Source organism: Perognathus longimembris, chromosome 16, assembly GCF_023159225.1.
Source record: "Perognathus longimembris pacificus isolate PPM17 chromosome 16, ASM2315922v1, whole genome shotgun sequence".
Taxonomy (NCBI): domain Eukaryota; kingdom Metazoa; phylum Chordata; class Mammalia; order Rodentia; family Heteromyidae; genus Perognathus; species Perognathus longimembris.
In genome coordinates, this window is record NC_063176.1 from 53,167,534 (window position 1) to 53,190,894 (window position 23,361).

Sequence of the window (23,361 nt, forward strand, 5' to 3'; positions counted from 1 at the left end):
CTACTTGGGATCGACCAAATCATCAACTCCACACCCCACACCAGTTGTGCGGGATGTACTTCTAGACAGCTTCTTCCAACTTCTCCAGATCAACAGCTTCCAATCAGGCACTGCCTACAGCCTTCCTTTTTCCACCCCCATGAGCTTTCCTTGATCTCCTCTGCTTGCCTTCGAGTTTGTGCTAAAATACAGATGACAACTTCTAACCTCCTTTCTATAGCAAAAAAAAAAAATAGCCTTAATGTGTCCTTGTTTGTTTTATCCTTATTTCCAAAAGACATGGAGTCAAAGGACCTATTGTACATATGACACTGAGTAACCCACTTCACTTGCTACAAATGAAATAAAGAGGTGGAGTCCTCGGTCATAAGTAACACTGGCTACGCACACTGATTGACAGCAAGGGTAATCTGAAACAGGAATGAAAGACAAAAGCACCTCTGAGGAAGGAGTAGTTAATTGTGTCTAGTGGTGTACCTGGTAAATGTCTGGCTTTGATGAGTTAACAATCATTACTTTTGACCATTATTAACATAAATTTGCTCTTAAATTCACAACAATGTCTTCTTTTGCTAGTACAATCATAAGCCACTCATTTCAAAATTTGGACTAGCTCTTTCTTTGAAAATTCAGTTTCCCAAATGGTTCATGTATTAAAGTAATATTTTAATTTATAGATGATTCGAACAGAGCCTTTGATTCAAACTCTCTTCTAAGGTTCCCACTAGTGGAATAATTTGAGTCTTGTTCATAGATGCTTAGAGCTTTCCATAAGTGATATACTTCTGTATGTTATGTTTTGAATGCTTTTAATATTTTATAGGACATTTATTTGATTTATGATGTGCTAAAGGAAACACCAGTTTCTACAGAACTTTTGTTTGAAATCTCATCAAGCGCCATAAGTAAAACTGTCATGATTTTATTGTCAGGGAGTATTCTATATATGCACTTTTGTTAAGTCCTAAAAATATTCATGATTAAAATATACTTTTAAAGCCATGTGTTTTACTTGGCAAAAAAAAAATGTGAAGGGTTTTTTCAGCTTATTTCAAGTGTTCTGTGACATATTAGGATAGCCCATATTTTAAAATCTTTAAAGCTTCAGGTTTTCATCCAGTATTCAAATTGAAAAGGGCAGGGCTCTGTTTTCCAGTCTGAAATCTGTTTCCATTGGGTAAACCCCTGAAAGTAATCTCACATCTCTAGGTCTCCGGTTCTTCTCTTTGAGACAATCACTAGGTGCAAAACTAAATTTCTATGATCGGTGAGCTCTGAGAGTTTGTAAGAGGTAGAAAAACACATTTTCCTTATGTCCAACTGGATGGCCACTGGAAGAATACAGAATTTCAACAAGAATTTCAAGCAAAGTACAACCTAGAAAGGATTCAATCCCAAACAGCACAGTTTGCTAATACCCTCAGCTAAACAAATCCCTGAAGAAATGATATTTTTTCTCCATCATTCATTGAGAAAGACCCCTTTCTCCTAAATACCAGGAATAGTGATGAACAAGGAGAAAGCATCCAGAGGTCCACAAGATGAAAAGAAATGGCCAACAAATGAAATTGCTTGGATCTCATAGTATGACCCCTTTGGAGGGGAAAGAAATCCAGGTATACTCTTATTATTATCATCATAGGCAATGTTAGTAGTTACCAGCAAGCCGTCTATGGGTAGGCATTCTGGATTTTAATCTTGCACTTGCAGTATGATTTTGAACATTATCTATAACTTTTTTCCTTCTTCGTCAAGCAAGAATGATAGTAGCGCCTATTGCATGGTATCTTCTGAGGATTAGTCATGGACATATGCAAAATACCTCACTGATTACATTAAAAAGCGCTCCTTTAGTATTAGTCATTATTAATGTGTCAGCATTATCAAACTGGTGCCCATGCATAGTGTCATTTCATCCTCACTCGGGTAGTTTCTTCTACATCTGCTTTACAGATGAAGAAATGTGTAAGCAGCTTAGGCAGAACCATGATCCCCACAGGTCAGTCTGCCTCTGTGTGCCTAACTCTGTAGTTGTGCCTCGATGCCAATGTATACCTTTGCTTTACCTTAGTAGATTGTTATATCACAGTACCAAATGGGCAGGGCCAAGGTTAAAATATCATTATAGGGGAACTGTAGTTTCAAACTACAAGTTATACTAATATTTTAATTTCCTACAATAGGGATAAACAAAGATTTATCTAACAAGGTCGAACAATCTAAATCAATAATCATGAGACCAACAAGCCACCATTTATATTTAGGAAGAACGAATGGCACCCTATGAAAAGCATAACCAGAAGATTTCCCTCATTCTATATACAAAAAAAAATCCTTCTGAAAAGGGACTGCCTGACTCTCTGAGCACCGATTGTACCCTTCCATAGCTCCTGTACTGGAGTTGCTAGTTTCTATATTCAAAATAGTCATAATGATTATATGCAAAAATAGAATTGCCTTGATTCACTTAAAACATAAAAGGTGCGTGTCATTGGTTGTAGAAAGGAAAGAGAAAGGAAGAAAAGAAAGCTCCTTAGATTTATTTTTCTTCATTTGTCAGTCAGAATTTTAAAATGGATGCTTTCTACATTTCTTTTTCTACCTCTTTCTCCCGTCCTTTCTCTACCGTGTAAAGTACAATCCCCCTTTTTTCGTCTTCTCTCTGACACTTACAAGCTCTGTGAAGTCACGGACACCCCAGGTGGAGAAATCTCATCTGGCTTTATCTTAAGAGATCCATGTCATTGCCACTGCACCAACCAATTATCAGCTCAAAATAAAGTTCAGAGTGAGAATTTCTTAGTCCCTACTTCCCCTGAGGTAAAATTGTCAGTAATACAATCCCCCCCCCGGCCCTCCCCCCAAAAGGTGTCTATTTCAATTTTGGCTACATCGACTTACAGCACAAATCTGCAGAGTTGCAGTAAGAGCCTTCTTACAATGTTTCGTCTCTCAGCCCAATGGTGCTATGAGCAAGAAAGATCTCAGTTCATTTGGAGGCTCATAGCTTTCTCCTTCTGCCTTTAAAAGTCATTCTCATGGGCTGGGGATATAGCCTAGTGGCAAGAGTGCCTGCCTCGGATACACGAGGCCCTAGGTTCGATTCCCCAGCACCACATATACAGAAAACGGCCAGAAGCGGCACTGTGGCTCAAGTGGCAGAGTGCTAGCCTTGAGCGGGAAGAAGCCAGGGACAGTGCTCAGGCCCTGAGTCCAAGGCCCAGGACTGGCCAAAAAAAAAAAAAAAAAAAAAGTCATTCTCATGTATCTTCACATCATCACCCCAAGCTTTGTTAGACTGTCTCTCTCCTCAGGACCAAGGCTGTCCACGCGTATGTCAGACTTTTTTTTTTAAATAGAAAATAACTTCCAATGTAATATATGCACAGTCATCACTCTGTTTTCCCAGAGAATTCATTACAGTGCCCACCCTTGTAATAAATTCCATAGTGCTCAAGTCTTTCATGTAAAATGATGTAGTATCTGCACATAGACTCTCTGCATCCTCCTGTGTATTTTAAATCATACCTGGATCACTTACAATAACCAATATGATGTAAATGCTATGTAAATAACTAGCATGCTGTGTTGCTTAGGGAACAAGTGACAAGGAAAATGTTTTCACCAGTTCAGCACAGTCACAATGGTTTTTAGGTTTTAGAGAGAGAAAATCTACAGAAGCAGAATGTGAATAAAGAAAAACAATTTCCTTCCCTTTGCTCCGTTTATTTTTTTTAATAGTTCATTATCTTTAAGTAGTTCTGCTAAGGGATTTAAATTCAGCATAACATATCTTGGTCAATGTCACTCTTTCCATTGTTCTCTCCCAGCTCTTCCAAGTTCACCCATTCCCCCCAAATTACCTGGTTCCATTTTCACCTATGCACATTGAATATTATGACACTATTTGCCCACCCTGCTCCACCTTATATGAATACTGAATTCCAGACCAATTCTTAGTGATTCTGAAAATCACCTATATCAACTTTTGTTATTAGTTTCTTTTATTTTTTAGGTTGTCCATTTCTATGAAGATCTGGGACCTTAATTCCTATTCTCTGAAATTGTTCTTAGCTAGATAGCCCTAGACCCTTGATACAGCCCCATTTTCTTCCTGAATCACACTTACCATCATCCACAGCAATTATTTTCATGTATGTTTCTCCTTTTCCATCTATATTAGTTTCCTAAGTCTGTTGTAACAAAGTTCCACAAACCTAATGAAATAAGATGATAAAAAATTGTCCCAGTTTTATTTATGTCAGTCATACAGTATGGTTACTTGTAGATTTATAGGTACATTCTAGTTACCAAATTATTCAGGACCTTAGTCATTAATATATAGAGGCCAAAGGAGGCTATGCATTGAAGTGGTGGACAAAAGCTCAGTAACTATGGACAGCTGACCATACAAAATAATAGCCTATGAAATGAACTCCAAGAAAAGGAAACAAGACACATTCTTGAGTTGCCAGTGTTGCTGTTTTAGTTGTCATTGTTGCTGTTTTGGTTTTCCATTCCTTTTGTCTTGTTAGTTTGTTTGTATTTGGGAGGATAAGGGAGAGCACATAAAAGGTGGAACAGGATGAAGAGAAAAAAAAAAACAAAAAAAAACAGCCATACTTACTAGACACTAGAAAATGACCCGGATATCTTGTGGGTGGGGACAGGAGGGAAAGAATGGGAGAGAGCGACAGAAGGGAAGACATGGTTCAAGAAGAATTGTAGTGATTGTACTTGGCTCATGTAACTATAGCCCCTCTGTAAATCAACTATAAGAATATAATTTTAAAAATAAATAATTGATTTACATGGATGCCAAAACGTATGAGCCCCAGAGTCCTGGGAGCTAGAAGTACAAAATTCAAGCGATGAGAGTTCTGAGGGGCAGTCTCCACTCTGCCCCTGCCCAGCCTCTGATGGCTGCTGCGAAGCCTTCCTCCTTGACATATGGATGTAGCACTCACACTCTGGCTTTCCCTGTGTGGGTTGCTTTGTCTCTGTGTCTTCGCACTGTCTTCTTTATAAGGACATGAGTCATTGGATCTCAGGCTACTCTAACGCAGCATAACCTCTTCTTCACTAACCTCATCTTTTTTATTAGTATTCTCTTTAAGTAGTTGTGCAAAGGAGTTGTAATTTAACAAAGCGGTTTATGAATACAAACTCCAAATAAAGTCACAAGAACCAGAGTTAGGTCTTTGTAGTATCTTGGGGGAAAGGATAAAATTCAACCCACATTGCCATCTGTAGTCACTTCAGATCACTACACTTTTGGTTATCTGGATCTCACTACAAAAAAAAAAAAAAAATTCATTCGTTCTTAGAGATGGAGTCAGCCCAAGAAGCCATCCGAATCTTTCCTTTGTTCAGAATGCTGGCTACCACCGTGCAACTCCACCAACGAAGCCAGCCTTGCTCCTCTCACGTGCACCTCTCCATTTCAAGATCACAGAGTCTATCAGAAGAAACAAGGCAAACCTACCTGGGGTGGAAAATTGTCCAGCTTCTTGAGCCCTGTGGGGTCTGCTTTCTCTGCTCCGGCTCAAATGCTTATTTTCTCTCTTATTACCCTCGTATCGTCCTCTCCCCTAACCCTCGGCCTGCAGGTCTGTCAGGGTGAGACGTAGGGGCGTCTCCGTCCTGGCGTGCGCGCGACCCGCGTGGCAATGTGACCGCTATCCTACCCTGGGAGCTACGGACATAGACCACGGAGTCAGCTTCTGAGAGCGAACTAACTTTATTGAGAGAGGGGCAAGGGTAGATGATCCGGGGGAAGGGGGTTGGCCAGGATTCCCATAGGCCATGAGCTGTCAGGTGACCTCCAAGGGGCTGGTCACTTGACCTCCAAGGGGCTACGTCACTCTGAGCGCGCCAAACCAGGGCGGGGCTGGTAGGCGCCAGGCTGGCTGCCAGCTAAGTTGGGGGTCTCTTTGCCCGACCGGTTTCTCCGGATTCCAATGTAGAGAGGATGGAAAGGCCGGATTCCCCAGCTGGGGGAGGTGCCTCAGGCCCCTTCCATCTAGGGGGGAAGATGGACCCCAACAGAGCCCCAGTAATTGGATGGCATTGTTCTTCCACGTGTAATAAGGAGCAACTGATAACAACATGCCTGGCTTAATTTTGCTTTCTTTTGCTGTAGCAGAGTGCCACAGACTGGATAGTTTATGGGGGGGAAATGATGCCTCATTGACGTGAAGGTTTGAAGGGCTAAGGGCATGGCAGAAGCTTCTGGTGAGAATTCTCACATTGCACCCTTAAATGGTGAAAAATAAAAGGTAACGCAGGCATGTGGCTCCTCATAAGCTAAAATTACCTCCTGTTTAGGATCGCCTCCCAGTGCAATCACATCGGGTTAAGACCCCCAGTTCATGAATTAGGGAACACACCACAACCACTGCACTATTGCAGCCTCTTGATTACTCCCAAACAAACCTAACAGCCTCATTCCATTAGACCAAAACGACTGGCATGAATCTAGAGTCTCATCACATAGATCTGAGTATAGATTTACCTGAGCTCTGCATTACCACACGTGTGCCCTTTGGAAAGAGCCCTTAGACAGGGGAGGAGTCCAAATGCGCAACTCCTCTAAACAGCTAAAGTATAGCTTATCAAAACAAATACTAAGAAACGGAAACATGGGGGTTTCTGTTGGGGATAACAGGCACACAGGAATGGAGGGAGGAAGGGCGAGCAAATGCAATCCTTTTATTCAATGTCCACTAGCTGAAAAATGAACTATATAACTTGTGAATAGAGACAGCAGGGGAGAAATAGGGAAGAAAGAAGGAAGGGATGACATTGTCAGGAAATATATTATACTTAAGCTGACTTATGGCGTTGTCTCTCCTTTGTACAACTACTTAAAAATATCAACACAAAATTTACTAGCAAAAACAAATAAGGATTCCTTAGAGCCAGATATAGTATCACACACATATAATCCCAAGAGGGTCTGGCTTAAAGACCAGCTCAGGTGAAAGTTAGCAAGATAATATGTGAATGAAAAGAATGGGGGGGGGGGGAGGAGAAAGGGTGGGAGATAGGAGTCACGTGATAAAGTGCCATGTGTAAGTCCCTCGGATGAATCCTTACTACTACAAAAATAATCCCTTAATCTCTTTTAAGCTCAGATTTTACATCTATAAAATGGGATTTATAATAGTACTTATTATAGGATTCAGTGTTAAGCGTGATGCCTCTTATAGGCTGAATTGTGTCTCCTCCCACATATACTCCTTATATACTGAAGCTCTAACCCCAAGAGAAAGAATTTAGAGAAGCGGCTAGGTTTAAAACAGATGGTTAGAGTGGGTCATATTTCAAGCCACTTGGTATCCTCATAAACAGAGGATGTTTGGACACACAGAGAAAACACAAAGACGTGTTGCTCACCCAGTCAGAAGACTAGGTGCAGACATATTGAGAAAACCCCGTGCCAAGGAGAAAAGGTCCAAAGAAACCGACCTGCTGGCTCCTTGCCCTGGATCTTGTCACCTCCAAAACTAGAAGCAAATAAATTTCTATCCATTAACTCATCAAGCCTACTTTTTTTATGATCACAATCCTAGCAAACTAGTACAAGGGCTGACAATGAGTAACTGCTTGCTTACGGGTAGCTGTTTTTATTAGTTTGATTGTTACAGCTACAGCTTCCTCCGAACTGACACACCTGAAGGCAGCCACCAGCTACAAGCATAGGCTGAGCGCTTGAAAAGTAGTTCCTTGAACTGAGATGCACTGTCTGCATAAAATACACCCAAGCTCTCGTCAATTGAATACAAACACGAATACATACCTCACCATCTTATTTACTTTTGATTGCGGCTAAAATGATATTTTTAGCTACACAGAGAAACATCACGTTCATTGTTCAAAGGAATTTCACATGTTTCTACTGTCATTTCTCGTGGGGATAACAGAAGAACCCGGCCCTCGGAGCTGACATCCTATTTCCTGATGGATATCACTCTTGCAAAGCCTTGCATGCCAAATGACTTCCACAGCCCTGCTCTTACCTTCTAACGCCAACACCAGTATTTTCTCCTGCCAGCCTTTGGAAAACCAGCTTCTAACCTGTTGAAGTCCTACATGGGGACTTCAATTGCTGACTTGCCTGCGACCTAGAACTGGTGATCAAACTTCTCAGAGTCCCTTTGTTCCACCCTGTAATATGAGAATAGTAAATATTCCTCAAAGTCAATGACACACCAAAATGCTGAGCATTGTTCTTGGCACAAAGCGGGTGCATCTTACAGGCTCCCTCAAAATTCATGTGTTGAAATCCTAACCCCAATGGGCTGGTATTCAAGGTAGCCCTTTGGGAGATGATTACATCAGGGGAGCTGAGCTGTGAATAAAATCAGGAGCCTTGAGAAAGAATCTCTGCGAGATTCCTTGCTCTGTCTACAAAGGGATTGTAAAGTTACAGTGAAAAGAAACCATCACTGAATGAGAAAGTGCCTTCCCAGATACCAAATTGGCCAGCACAAAAGAATCTTCGGTTGTTGATGAACCATCAGTTCTATTTTGTGAAGTGTGTGGTCTCCTGTAGCTGACCTCTGTGACTCTGAGGGGCTTCTCGTGCTCTGAGACACTGCAGCAGGTATTTCTTTCTTGTGGTTATACCAAGTAGAAAGAACACAGCAATGCTCAGTGCGGGCACCCTCAATCCCACTGTCAAACAAAAGCCTCATCCTTTCTTCTCTAGAAGCACAGATCTCACCCTGACCTTTCTCACCTGCATGCCTTGACTGGGGTAGCATGGGCTTTCGAAGTTGCACTTCAGTCTCCCTACATAAAAACTCCAATGTCTTTCAAGGTCTAGACAAAAACCTTCGGGGAATTACCTACTCCTTCTCAGCAACGCCCACTCTCTCCAATGTGTCCTCTCTGCTTTGCTGTATTCAGATCCTGACGGGTATAATCCGTGTGGAATGAAGCAAGGAAAACATACAGCTGCAATGGGAGGGGGAGGGGGGCAGTGCCCAGCCATTGTCTCCGTAGGAAGTAACATTATATTTAAAATTTGGCAAACTGTGAAACAGAAAATCCCTGATCCTCACATCCAATTGTGTTCATAAAGACAGAATTCTACCAGCTCTTCCCAGAAATAGGCATCCTTCAGGGAACGCGCTCCGCTTCCAGGATTGTCTATCCTGAGCCTTTCTGGAATGAAGAGAAAATAAATGCGTTCTAGAAAGGAGCCACAGAGTGAGCCACAGGCCCGGTGATCTCTGTAGAACTGGTGGTCCAAGGCTGAAATGACTTCAAATGCCAATTCAAATGGAAAACTGAGGAACCAAGTTAAAGTCTAAACTTTAATGTGCACTGCCTATGAACATGCACTGGCATGCTGAAGACCCAGCCACAGGGAGCGTGCACTGCAAATGACAGCCATACCCCATCTGGTTTGGCCTACATGCCAATGATAACCTTAGTTGACCACTTGTTTACATATTATCACCTGACTTCCCCAGGAGATCTTAGGAGATACTTGAGTTATTGTTACTACTAGTGTCTCAGAAGTGTCTGCTGGAAACCCAGCATGGTGGTGCACTGAGGAGGCTGGAGCAAGAGAGCCTTAAATTTGAAAACAAGAGGCCTCAAGTTCAAAGTTAGACTAGGCTACACAGCGAAACCCTGTGTCCCAAAGGAGAAACGTGTATGCACACGCATCAAGTAGATGAATGATTAATGAGCAAAGGATTCCATAAGAGGTAACTACCATTCTTACTAGCTCATACCTCAAGACCATATTTACAGGACACTGTCTCTAATCTACATCGTACGCATAAAGAAAAGGTGAGACCGAGAAACTGTCCTAAGTCACCCATTCAGGATGGATGGTGAGCTTGAGATGAACACTTCACAGAGCCATTTATCACATCCCATCGATTCATCCAACCTTCCGCTCCTTTGTTTTTGGAATACATATTAAGATCCAGCTCCGGGCCTACCACTTGACTCCTCAGCCACAGCTGCAATGACGAGCTGCTTTTAATATCCCACTTGTGAGCTGTTGAGCTGCCCAGGGAAAACAAGATTCAAGAGTAGATTCCAGAATGTGGAGCAGGCTCAGGGGCTAGAGCCCGCTAAGAGCAAGTTCCAAATGGGGCTCAGTCCTTTCTCCCTCTGACACTTCCTTGTCTCATAGACACAACAGAATTTTCCCAGCCTGCAAGTATATCTTGCAGCTTTATTTGTTCCATAGGGGCACTGATAATCATCTGCCATAACAATTGGGATTTGTCATCTGTGACTTTCTACTCATTGCTTAAAAAGTCATCACATTTTGTTCAAGCTCCATTCTGCTCCTGCAGGAAGAACAGGAAGCAGGGAAGAGAAGGTTAAGGTTGCTCCCTCCCTCCCTTGTTTACTAGGCATTTGCATTCTCTACTAATACCTCTATCCACTTCCCCACTCTTCTTCTTCCTTCCCTTCACATAGACAAGATAACCCGAATCAAGTCTTAAGCAGATCAATGTTGAGACCTTTGGGCTGCATTGCTTTCTCCCAGTTCCTGCAGCATATGTGCACATGAATCACAGGCTTACACACACACACACACACACACACACACACACACACACACACCTAAGCCATCAGACATTGTGTGACCTTGAGCCAGCCCCTTCTACCTAAACTTCAATATCATAGTGAGGAGGGTAGACTCCACTATCTCTTTCTTTTCTAAAATTGTACACTTCTAATATTCACATTATTTCCAACTAACCATTAGAACAAAGATGTCTAAAATTAGGAAATGTGTATATATAGCCCACTACCAAGGCTAGGCCTAGTGGCTCCCACCTGTAGTCCTGGATAGTTGGGAAGTAGAGATGGGAAGATCATGCTTTAGGGCCGGCCTGGGCAAAATGTCAGCAAGACCTATGTCTCAAAAAATATGATAGGGGGCTGGGGATATAGCCTAGTGGCAAGAGTGCCTGCCTCGGATACACGAGGCCCTAGGTTCGATTCCCCAGCACCACATATACAGAAAAAAACGGCCAGAAGCGGCGCTGTGGCTCAAGTGGCAGAGTGCTAGCCTTGAGCGGGAAGAAGCCAGGGACAGTGCTCAGGCCCTGAGTCCAAGGCCCAGGACTGGCCAAAAAAAAAAAAAAAAAAAAATATGATAGGCTTGGTGGTACACACCTGTAATCTCAGTTACATGGGCAGTATTGCAATCTGAAGCTATCCCTGGTCAAAAATAATCACAAGACCTTCTGAAATTTTCCTAAGGAAGGAGGGCTGGAATTGGGACTCACATGACAGAACCCCAGTTTCACAAGCACAAAGCCTTGAGTTCAAAGTCCAATACCACAGAAAAGGAAGAGAAAGGAATCACTTTAACAATGGCACTTCCATGTGTCTGCCAGAGGGACCCAAACCATCCTACCATTCATTCCATTACATATTCAAATTGCCCCAAACTGAAAACAATGATATAAATGTAATCATAATTAAAGAAAGGCAAAGCAATCCAATAAACTCTAGATGGGTACTTGTGCCTGCCCAAGAACGCCACAGGCCCCAGGGCTCCTGCTGAAATGACAGCGCAATACATGTGAAAAGGTTCTAAAGTCACCAAAGAAAAGGACCCTGTGTCTCTGGAGTGTGCCAACTTCAAAGGGGTCACACTTGCACCCAAAGGGTGCTGGTATTATTTAGGACAGATGCAAATATGGCACCCAAGATCACCATCAAGAACTTTATGGCTACTATTGAAGTTCACATTGCATTCAGTCCATTCAATGGCCCAGTGGTTGCCACTGTTAAGATTCTTCATCATCGCCTTACCCTAAGGACAGTGCCAGGAAGCTTGAGTAGGAAAGCTAAATGCGCACACACAGGGCTGGGAGGGGTGGTCAAAAGCACTCTAGAATAATTTTTAAACAGCACAATGCCTTCCCTGGCACTTCCCCAAGTCCAGAACTCTAGGACTCTCTGACCTTGGGCATTTCTCCTACTGCCATTTCTATAAGAGTCAGTGTCCACATGCAACAAAGAGTAGCTTCCATTGAGCATTAGGGGGAATTATTCTTCCTTTTCTGTCTTGAAGGACACCATGTGGCCCAGGGCTGGCTCGAGGAAGCAAGATGAAACACCCAAGGGAGATGTTGACTTCTGTGCATTCAGTGGGTTGCAAAGGGGAAATGATTAGGTGCTCCTGCTTTGAATAGAGTCTGGCTTCTGGTACTCATTCAATCGCTCTCCAGCAGCAGAATGTCAGGCACGTGGCTGCGTCGCTAAGAGCACTAATCTCCTCCTTAGCCAAATGGCCCTGATGACCTCGGCCGGCCCTAGCAGTGTGAGTTAGCACGGGTGCAGGACTGCACACAGATAAATACTCATCCAGCAATCTACCTCTTCTCTTTCCTTTTTGTTTTTCACTACTTCGATACCACCCATGGTAATCTAAAAGCATCTACCTTTGGCGTGCGTTTTTCTAGATGTTTGTTTAGCCTCCCCTATCCTGATTCTTATCTGCAAAATGAAAAAAAAAAAAGCTGTAAACCTCCATAATTGAAGTTTTGTTTTCTGTGACTTGATTATGCCAAGTACTGCATGCTCGCTGAATGTAATGACTAGGAGAAGCAGAGAGAAGGGAGGACTTACCTGCAGACCCAGCAAGGCACCCCTTTTGAATAATCATTAGCAGCCCGTTGAAAGCCCCAAGTCCCTTAAAGATGTTGGGGGAGAGGAGCGACATGCATCTAGCAAATGCGGTGCACCGCTTTGCACACAAAGTTGCTACGGTGAGGAAAAATGAAAGGAAAAACAGAGAAATATCTCCCCCTGCTGTCTTAATGGTGAATAGCACTAGACACATCAAATATATTTTTCCCGTGTTCCTACACACACACACACACACACACACACACACACACACGTACGCACCAATGTTTGCAAGGGATCTGCTGTGTCTAGGGATTGGAACTATGTGGACTGCATTTTCCCACCTGAAGCTGCCTTCGAAGGTTATAAGAATGGTGGAAAGACATGATTACACTGATTATGTTCTCCACCAGGCATTTTGTTATCTGACTCTTTATTCAAACAGGAAATACGTGGATGAAATTTTAAAACAAATTGATATAAAAGTCACAGTTTTTCTTGAAATCTAGTTTCTGAGCATGAAGCCTTGGGATGAGCTTGCCCCTTGCTTGTAGTTCTTCCTGGTGTCTCAGTTGATTAGAACTCATTGCCTTAGTAGTATTCACTGTGTTCCAGGGCAAGAGAGAGGTTTGACGTCACTGAACTTTAGAGGCTGGTGCTCAAAATGAGAAGGGCTTAGGGCTGACAGGATTTCTATTTAAAATCCCAGGGTGGAGAAAGAAGCTTTGCTTCCATTGAAATGTTCTTGCAAAGGGCAAACCGGAAAATACAAACAGCAGTGACTTTTTTGCTGGTCGGACCCCACAGCTGGAGGTGCCTCCTGAAAATGGCAGGCCTGCTAGCCCTTGATGAGATCCAGGTTTGGCTTATTGTATTGAGAGAGAAAAACATCTTTCAGTGCAGATAGGGAGCTAGCGAGGCTGCCAAGGTCAAAGAAAAATCCAATTACCCAGGGCAAACACCAGCCGTACAATTGAATTACACCAGTCAGGAAAACATTTGATCTGCAACTGACTTTTTCAGAAAATTCACCCTGGAATAAGTCTGAGCTATGCATCCGGCTGACCCGTGCTCTTCTACCACTCAGTACCCGCTCTCACCAGTCAGTAGCAGGCTTGTCCTTGTCCTCACAGGCTGTTTTGGCCGCTCCCAGAAGCCCATGCGGCCTATACTGCAGTTTCCACGCACAGACATCTTAGCATCAAGAAACTGCTTCTTGCCAGGCACGGATGGCTAATACCTGTAACCCTAGTGATTCAGGGATCTGAGATCTGGAGAATCAGGATTTGAAGCCATCTCTAGATGGATAAATTGGAGTCTTATCTCCAATTGCCCAACAAAAAGCCAGAAGCAGACATATGGCTCAAGTAGTAGAGTGCCAGGCTTGGATGAAAAAGCCAAGCAAGAATGAGAGGCCCTGCATGTAAGTCCCAGTGTAGACATAAAAAAATGAATCAATTAATAACCCAAAATAAAATGGAACTACTTCTCTGCCTAACAGTTCTTCTGGCCTCAATACTGAGATTGCAATGTCCTGGTATGTAGGGAAGAACCAAAGTACAGAGAGCTCTGTCCAGAAGAGCAACCCAAGAGCCTCCAGTACTAAATGAACACCCAGCTCCTCCACTGTGTACCCCTTGGCGGGACTGTGCTGAAGCACATGGTATCCAAACTGTCACTGTGGTGCGCGTACTATGAGCCCCACATACATACAATAGGAGCCTGTTCATTAACATTGCTTATTGCTTTTTCTCTCTTCCCCTCTCTCTTATCATCTTCCTGGGATGATCTCCTAGCACAGTATTAAGAAGAAAACACATAGAGAGTTGCTTGATACCAAAAAAAATGTTTTGGTAAAGAGCAGTTGTAAGATAGAAGAAAAATCCAATGCTAGGAAAAGTATTCAGCAGAAGACAAACTTAAGAGCAATTCAGATCTTTGGGGGGAAGGTGTGGTTCTGCCCATTGGATAGCAGAGACCTGCTTGCTGCTTTGGCCATGCTCCATGTCCAGGATTTCAGGGCACAGAACAGCCTGCATAGTAAGGTAGCGAAGAGATCTGCACATGGTGGTGGAGGTCAGGTTGTCCCCATGGAGGGCAGATCACCTACAGGAACTGCGGCCCAGTGTGCCCCTCTCTGAGCCAAGGGCAGAAATGCACAGGTCATGTGGAACCTGAAGAGGGAGACTAGGAGGTCACAGGAGAGTAGCCAGAACTGCAGGAGATCTGCAAGCCAGGCCTGACAGCCAAGAGAGAGAGAGAAGCCCTTCTGGAGCAACTCCTGCAGTTCAAGCAGGGGGAGGGGGGCTCTTCTGCCCAAGCCAGTGATGCTGTACAAAAGCATCTTCCCTCATTTATCACCTTCAACAAACCTGTGAGATACACATTGGTGCCAACCGCATTTACACGCAATCAATATTAAAATGGGTTGAACCTAAGGAAAACTTGAGTATTTTCTGTGTTTACAATGAAAACAGAACTGAGCGTTGGGACAAGTTGCTCCTTTGTTCTGAAAATAATGCTCCTAATAGTCTCTTTGAGTTGCACCTGTGCAAAGTAACTTGCTTCTGAACCCTTGGTTTGAAGATAGGAACTTGCTTCTGTGCCTTGGACAAAGGCTGGCCTAGAAGAGGCCAAGAATGATCTTTTCTCAATATAATTGTGTAGAGAGTGTGTGTGTGTGTGTGTGTGTGTGTATGTGTGTGTTTACGTACATATGTACATGGGACCGAGGAGCCTTCTGGGAAAAACTTTTTTTTAATTAAATGTATGAGAACATGTGTGATGGAGAAGAGTGGTGGGAAGAAACAGACCGATGTCCAGGAGGAAAATTTGGAGCAGGAGGCAAGAAGGTGGGCCGGGTGCCCTGGCAGAGGTGGGTGGGTGGAGGCTGAGTCTTGGCAGGGAGTAAACAGTGCTGCAACATTAGGAGAGTGCTCCCTGAATGGTGGTTCCTTGGGAAATGTGGCTGCAATTGTGTGATATAAAGTTGTTGACTTCTTATGGACTGCGGCCTAGAAATCAGGTCAAGTTGGGGTGGGGGGGGCGATGTACTCTTCACCAAGGATAACCTAAGAGAGTGACCAGTATCGGCCATCTCTGAGAAATCACTGCAAGAGCATTTGCCCTGACCACAGGAGCTTCCCAACTTCAAGGAAAAAGAATCTCAAGATTTGTTCTTCTGCAGAGAAACCATTGGTGTTCTCCCCGAGCAGCTCATGTTCCCAAGGACAAGAGAGAGAGGACTGTCGTTACAACACATCTATGGGCAAAGAAGACTCATTCCATATTCATACAACCTGTTGAAGGCCAAGTACTTCCAGTTACAAGCATGTGGACAAAAATGAGGCTCAGAGAGGATTAATAAGAGGAGCTTAGCAGGTCTTAACATTCCCTGCACAAGGAATTATGCAAGAAGCTTCTAAAACAGACTGATGAACTACAATCCAGTCCAATTGAATTAGTCTTTTGGAGTGTCGCCCAGGAATCAATTCTTTCAGAAAAATATTCACGAGTGAATGTAATTTGTAGCCCAGTAGTGAAGCACAGAGCTAGCCTGAGGTAGATAGATTAATCAGAGACAAAGAGAAAGAGAGAGATGACCTTTCTCAAAAAGTTAACATGAGTTCAATGAACTAGCACTAGGTACACTTATCTGTCCCTTCCATTCTAAGAAAATTGTGTGTGTGTGTGTATGTGTGTGTGTGTGTGTGTGTTGCTTTGAAAAAGAGAGAGAGCACCACCTTGTGGGGGAAATGTTGCAAGCAGGTTGGTCCAGGGAGTGTGTGTAACTATGCATTAAATGAGATCATTTTAATTAGAAGTATCGCTGTTGGATATCCTCTGCACTGAGTCCTGAGCAAATATTTTAAGAGAAACTGCCTTATTTCATTCTCCTGCCCTCTCGATTGCCCACAGTGAGGGTGGCAGGATTATCCCCATTGGACTTACAAAGAAACCGAGGCCTGGAAACATGGATAACCAAGCAATCCATGGCAGAGGAAGCAATGTCAGACCCAGGAACCCGCCTTAGGGTGGGGGAAATTACACTGAACTCATTCACCACTAGGTAGATGTGTTTAACTACAAAAACCTTGGCAGCTTGTGATCAGAAAAAGGCAATCCGAAAATTGATGCCAGTCAAAAATCTGCACGGCAGCTACGCCTCTATCCTTTCCTGAATCTATAACTATGTCAAGGATGGGGAGAACCCAAGGGGGATTTGTAGAGGGAGGCTACTAAATGCTCAAAAAAGAAAAAAACTGGTCCTATGGGGGGAAAGAGGCTGTAATTGGTGAGATTTGCCCATTGTCAGACTGGAGTGATATAAATCCTCCTAAGGTGTACTTTACAGAATTCTTGGGATGTGAATGTTCGTTGAGCTGGCTCTAGCTCAACCATGGAATTGATTCTACTGGTGCTTTAGACGTTGGAAGTGAAGCCTCTCCCAGTTCATTGGTTCAAGGAAGATTAAGCTTCCTGTCATGATCTCCTTCCAGGTTTTTTTTTTTCCTCACAAAGGATGATCAACATTTCACTCCAGGTCATCAGACGCTCGTGGTCTGGTTGCGCTGACAGGTGTAAGTCGTGCGCGCTCACGGAGTGAAAGTTCTGCACTTTGTGGGCTGCAGACCCAGGTGAGAAACGGTACAACACAACTCATCTTCTTCGAGCAAGGATGGCTCCTCGCTTCACACTTCTGCCTCAGTTACTCCAGGGACTTGGTAGTAACACTTTCAGGAAGCAAGAACTGTCTTGCTAGAAAACCAGTTTTCAGACTGATGTCCGGGAGGTATAACAATGTATCTCAGAAAGCAGCAGAATTAGAGGTTGCGTTAGAGCTCACTCCTGGGATTCTATTTAGGAAGTTCTTTCCTGTGCCACTAAGTTCTTACATTCCCCCACTCCCCAGGAAAAGTTCTAGTCAGTCTAGTTTGGGTCTCGTGCTCATCTCCAGACTATTCACTGCAGTCAATAAGCTTGTCTTTTTCTAGATTTTGTGCATGAAAATTTGTGACTAGCGTATAATTTGATTAGAAATATTGTCAGTACAATCGGATGTTGCCTGAGGTAGACCAGACAGTCAAACAAACTGGTTCCCTGCAATAATACTTCAAGTTCTTGATCAGTGTGCAGCTGAAGCTTCCGTCTGAAAAAGGTCAGATTATTATTAGCACACAAGAAGAGATGTGAATAGCCAGCTGGCTTTACAATTGAGATCTTAGTCTCATGCACAAAAATCACTTATGAGGAATTATAACTACCAAGTAGATAGCTTTCTGCATTTAATTACCAGCACTTTCTCTTTCTACAGGCAAATCCAAACGTGAGGCCACATGTGACAAAAAGAGTCTTTAGTAATCAGTCAGAACAGGAATCAATTAGATGGTCTCCCTGGCTGCTGCCCATGGCAAATGCAGGTTCTCTGCAAACAAGCCAATTCTGTCTTTGAATTCCTCCTTTGTACAGATACTATCTCAGCCATCTTCCCTATGAAAAGATTCTTTTTCTCAAATGTAGAACATTGTATCTACTTAGGTAGCTAATTGTTTGGTCATATAGCTACTTAGTCACCCCACTAGAATTTCCTTCCAGATGACCTAGGCTGCATTTAGGATAGAGCGCCCTTCAATTTAATACATTCCTGGAGGTAAGCCTGTCGTTTTCAGGGCAATGAGAAAAAGATTTATTGCTATCACCAGTGAGTATTTCACTCCATCTTCAGTATACTGACCTGAGGTTTAGGTTTAAATAGAATAGCCTTGAGGCAGGAGGTGAGAAATAAGTACACCTAAGCAATCTCTATCAACAGTGTGGTCAGACAATGACCTGGTTGATCTTGGTCCTAGGATTCTGGGAGATTTGCCTGTTCTTACAAGATGTTTCACAGATCCAGGTAGACTGCACAAGAGAATAGCTCAGAGCAAAGAAAACTAATGCAAAATAGAAGTGGAGATGCCAAGGTGTAATCCTGCATTTTATTTCCCTTTAAACCATGAGTCGGGCCAATAAAAAGTGTGCTTTTACAAGCAGTTTGTAAATACCTGGTACCATTTCACACACACACACACACACACACACACACACACACACACACACACACACTTCCTCTCTCCCCCTTTAGCGATTTGTCTTTTGAAGTTCCTACCCAGTATCTCAGGGGTTTCTATAGCCCAGTTCTGGAATTTGATGGCCGTGGTTATGTCTTACTGTCTTATGCTCATCTTCCTTTTTCCCAAAAGCTGAGGCTCTTGTCAGTTTTTAAAAGGTAGTACATGTGCACAGAGCCACCATTTCCACAGAATCTTCCTCTTAGGCACCTCCAGACTGGCAGAGGGTGAGCAAATGTCCAGTCTGTGCCAAATGTTTCAGAATCAGTCTTTACCCTCCCCCACCTTAACATCCTCTTCCACCAACCCCTCCATTTTTACCTACATCCTATTCAAGAACAAGTGATTTTTGTTTTTCCAGTTCTTTCAGGGGAAACAAAACCCATTTCTTGACATTAACACTGTATAATGCTCTGCTGGACCACATGTCTGCCTTGCTGGGATGTTTCCTGTTGCAACAAAATAGTAAAACAAGTTCCTTGGAAAGGCAGAAGCACAGCAAATGAAAGACTTGATAAATGGGATTGCATCACAGTGAAAGATATAGCCAACAAGCTGAACTGACATCCTACAGAATGGGGGAAGATTTTTGCCATCTACACATCAGACAATGAGCTAATACCCACAATACACACAAAGCATAAAAAGCTAAACCCTCAAAGAATCAACAACCTGGTGAATAATTGGACTAATGAACTAAAGACAGACGTCTCAGAAGGAGTAAATAGACCTAGAGAGATAAAGGTTACATGTTTTTCTCTCATGTGTGAAACACAGAATTAGCTTAGAAATGTGTAAGTAAATATATTAGGTGGTATGCAAGTATATACAAATGTATTTACTGGAATAGGGTAGATTCAAGGGAGAACTCAAATTATATAATTCCTTAGAAAGCCAAAGTTCAACAAAATAAACACCTTAAAATGGGTACTTGAAAATGTTGAGGTGGGGTCAAGGAGAGAGGGATTGATGAACAGAAGGGCTGGTGGAAGAATGCACTGGACAATTCAATGTAAAACCTATGAAATGACAAAAAGAAAACAGGGAGTTGGGATGATTGAGAATGTTGAAAGGGTGACAACACTGATCATGAGACACTGTGTTCATAAACTGCTTTGTACAACTGCTTAAAGAAAATAATAAAAATTGATGAAATACATCATTTCTCCTCATCCTTAAAGCTGTTCAGGCAATGCTGTATTAGCTATGCCATCAGTGACAATGTGAACTTTCAAAGACAATGAGGTTGACAAAGTGGCATTTAGGAAATGATACTATGCTTATGAATGGCCTAGCCAGGAGTGAGGATTCCAGAGAGTAGAGATGCCTTGGGGATACAAGGAAAAGGAAACAAACAACTCTGCCTAATAAACAAGCAGGCTGCCGCTCCAGGTTTAAGAGATCACCAGTTTAATTTTCACTGGGTTCAAACTCAGAAATAGAACTTGAAGGGTTGGAGCTGGGTGGACATGTTACACAACAGGAAAAGGAGGAAATCCCAGGGATCAACACACTAGCTTCAGACTCAAGGAATAATAGGAAAGCATATCATGTTCAGTAAAAAAGGAATTGACCCTCTTGGGATAGTCTGAATTCATAACATACAGGGGAATAAAGATACGATAATACTTTGTGTGTGAACACTTTTATTTCTTCCATTCCCTATTGTCAAAACTTACATAACTTTGCGTTCAAACAACTGGAATGAGAAAAATAAAACAAAGAGGTCACTGGCAGAGAATTGTTGACCAGTTGTGTGTGTTTTTTCAAAGTGTTTTGCTGTGTTCAATCTTTTTCCCTCAAGTATTTGCAACACTCATATCCAGAATCTATGTTCACTGGGGGGAGGGGGGGGGCAAAATAAAATAAAAGCACCTTAGAATAGGGAAGGCATTGACCAGGATTCTTTTCAATGTATCCAGAATGGCTTTCAAGGCTTTGAAACTGTCCTAGTTACAGTGTATCCAGTATGATCCTAGCCAGTATAACTTAAAACTCTTGGATCCAAATAATATGCTGTTTCTTTTAGATTTACTGTACACTACTCAGTACATCAGATTTTCAGAAAAAGTTGTGAATTGTCAACTAAATTATAACACATTTCCACCTTAATATATTTTGGAAGGTATTATTTCCTATATGCCAATCTCAAACTAAAATTACCTGAATGAGTCCGATGGTTTTTTATTTCTTTGGTGCCCATACAATTGAAGGCAGTACTGAAGAGTCTGCTCATAAATCATCAAATACAATTTTTTGAGGTTGGCAACTGAATGAGCTTGCTACAAAAGTCTTTCATTTGTGGGTATAGTATTTAGTTATTAACAAGTTCTCACTGGTAGACAGTTCAATCTATTCAAAATAGGAATCAAATTGATGCTCAGTCCTAGTATTAAGACAGTCATTGGCTGATAGATGCATTTTAAGGGAACAATAATCACTTCATTAAGATGCATTTTCCAATACAACGCACATTCTACTTACGAACCGTTTTCTGCTCTCTCTCGCACTCTTGAGCTCTGTGTGTGTGTGTGTGTGTAGTCACCTTATTTGTATTTGTAAGGTCTACATTGCCTTGAAGAAGGGCCAGTCATAACTTTAACGCTAACTCACAATTAGCAAACTGTGAGACCTCATACGAAGTTGATCTCTCCGAGCTTCAGCATCCTGAATGGAAATGGGGATAATAGTAGGATTTAATTCTTACTCCGTTCTCCAAATTCTTGGGAGTAGAGGAGGGAAACTGTCCCTGAGTCATCTGTGCCCAAGGCTAGCGTTCCATTCGAGCCACAGCTCCACACCTCTGGCTTCTTCCTCCCGGGTAGAGATCAGACTCGGCCGGGCTTTCCCCTGCCGGGGCTGGCTTTGAACCGTGATCCTCGGATCTTAAGACTCCACATTCCTGGAAAAGCACTCGGTTGCCACGCCTGGAACTCGGCGCGGCCCTGACGGGAGCTTCACGCGCCATCAATCAACAGCACGAGAGCCTGAGGTCTCCACAGACAGGAAGCCGGGGCACCGGAGGGGCGGAGTTGTAAATTCTCTGCACCCCAGGAGAGTGACCAGGGGATGCAAAGGGTGGAGATCACCGCCCCAGACCCCGGGCCCCGGCCCCGGCCCCGGCCCAGGAGCTTCATCTGCAACCACAGGCCGCACGATCCGCGTCTGGCCCGAATGCCATCGCGGATGGGGCCCGGCCAGCGCCCCGCCTCCGCCCTCCGACCCCAGCGGGCTCCCAGTCGGTCCTCGGCCCTGTCCCCCCCCCCCCTCCATCCCCCCACCCCGCCCCCAGGAGCCCCACGAGTCAGCCAAAACACCCCACCGGTGCCCCCAACAGCTCAGCTCCGGGCAGCGGTCACCGCGGCCACTTCCGGCACAGCCCAGTCTCGCGAGAGCGCCCGCTCCCGGCCGGCGGCCGCGATTGGCCCCTCGCGGCTGCCGTCGCCGCCTCTTCCTTCCCTCCGTTCCCTTTCACTTCCGGGTAGGTGTGCGGGCCCGCTGACTCCGTGACAACATCCCGTCGGCTCCGTGCGACACCGGCGGGATCTCCGAGGGTTCCCGCTCCGCGGACTCCGCGCGCTCCCCGCGCTCCCCGCGTCCCCCCGGGCCGCCATGGCTTCCAACCCGCAGCCGCAGCCTCCGCCGCCGGCGCCGCCGCCTCCTCCGCCGCAGCCGCAGCCGCCGCCGCCGCCGCCGGGCCCCGTAACCGGTCCCGGCGCGGGGGGCACGGGCGGTGCGGGCGCGGGCGCCGGGGACCCGCAGCTGGTGGCCATGATCGTGAACCACCTCAAGAGCCAGGGGCTCTTCGACCAGTTCCGCAGGGATTGCCTGGCCGACGTGGACACCAAGGTGCGGGGTCGGGTCGGGGGGTGGGGGTGGGGACCGCGGCGGGCCGGCCTCGGCGTCCCCGGGTGGGCAACCCCGCCCGCGGAGGCGCCGCGCACCGCCACCCGGAGACCCGGCCCACCCTGGGCCGCTGGGCGCCCGCCGCGCGCGGGGGGGTGGGGGGGGTCCGGCCGGTCGCGCTCATTCATTTCCCTCCCCCCACCCCACCCGGGACCCTCGCGTTCGTTTAACCGACCCCGGGGTGGGTGAAGAGCCCACTAGGCGCCCCGCACTGCCCGGGCTCGGGCATTGGCACCGGCCCGGCGAGCAGACCTGTCATTGCTCCCCCAGGGAGACTGGCCACAGTACCCAGTGCGGCGCGTTCCTTCTTCCCTCCGAGGGTCTGTCCTGCCATTAACTTAGTATCATCCAGTCGCTGGCTTGGATTGACTTATTTATTCCCCCCCCCCTCCTTAAAGTTTGAGTTGTGGTTTGGTTTTGTCGGTTTTGCTTTGTGGTGTTGTTCGTTTGTTGTTTAGGCGGCGATGAAATCAAGGTGTTCCGGCCAGACCTTGCTCTCGGGAGGTACCGTGGTGAGCGGGCTCACCCCGGGCCCCCGTGAAGAGGTCGGTCGGTTCGCAGATGGTGGGGTTCGTTTATTATTATTATTATTATTATTATTATTATTATTATTATTATTATTATTATTCTACCCGTGGGCGTCAGTAACCGAGCCAGAGTCATTTCTCTAGGGTGAGAAGAGGGTAGAAGAGGATCGGGAACTGACCCGGGAGCGCAGAGGGGA

The 23,361-nt window shown here is 44.6% G+C and overlaps 1 protein-coding gene across 1 annotated transcript in view; it reads left to right on the top strand.

Annotated features, from left to right (window-relative positions):
• Positions 1-22,222: 22,222 nt before the first annotated feature.
• Bod1l1 (biorientation of chromosomes in cell division 1 like 1) overlaps positions 22,223-23,361 on the top strand; it is a 48,290-nt gene continuing 47,151 nt past the window's right edge. The window contains exon 1 of the mRNA XM_048363830.1: positions 22,223-22,580. Coding sequence (XP_048219787.1) covers positions 22,344-22,580 — 237 coding nt within the window. The 5' untranslated portion in view covers positions 22,223-22,343. The remainder of the gene's footprint in view (positions 22,581-23,361) is intronic.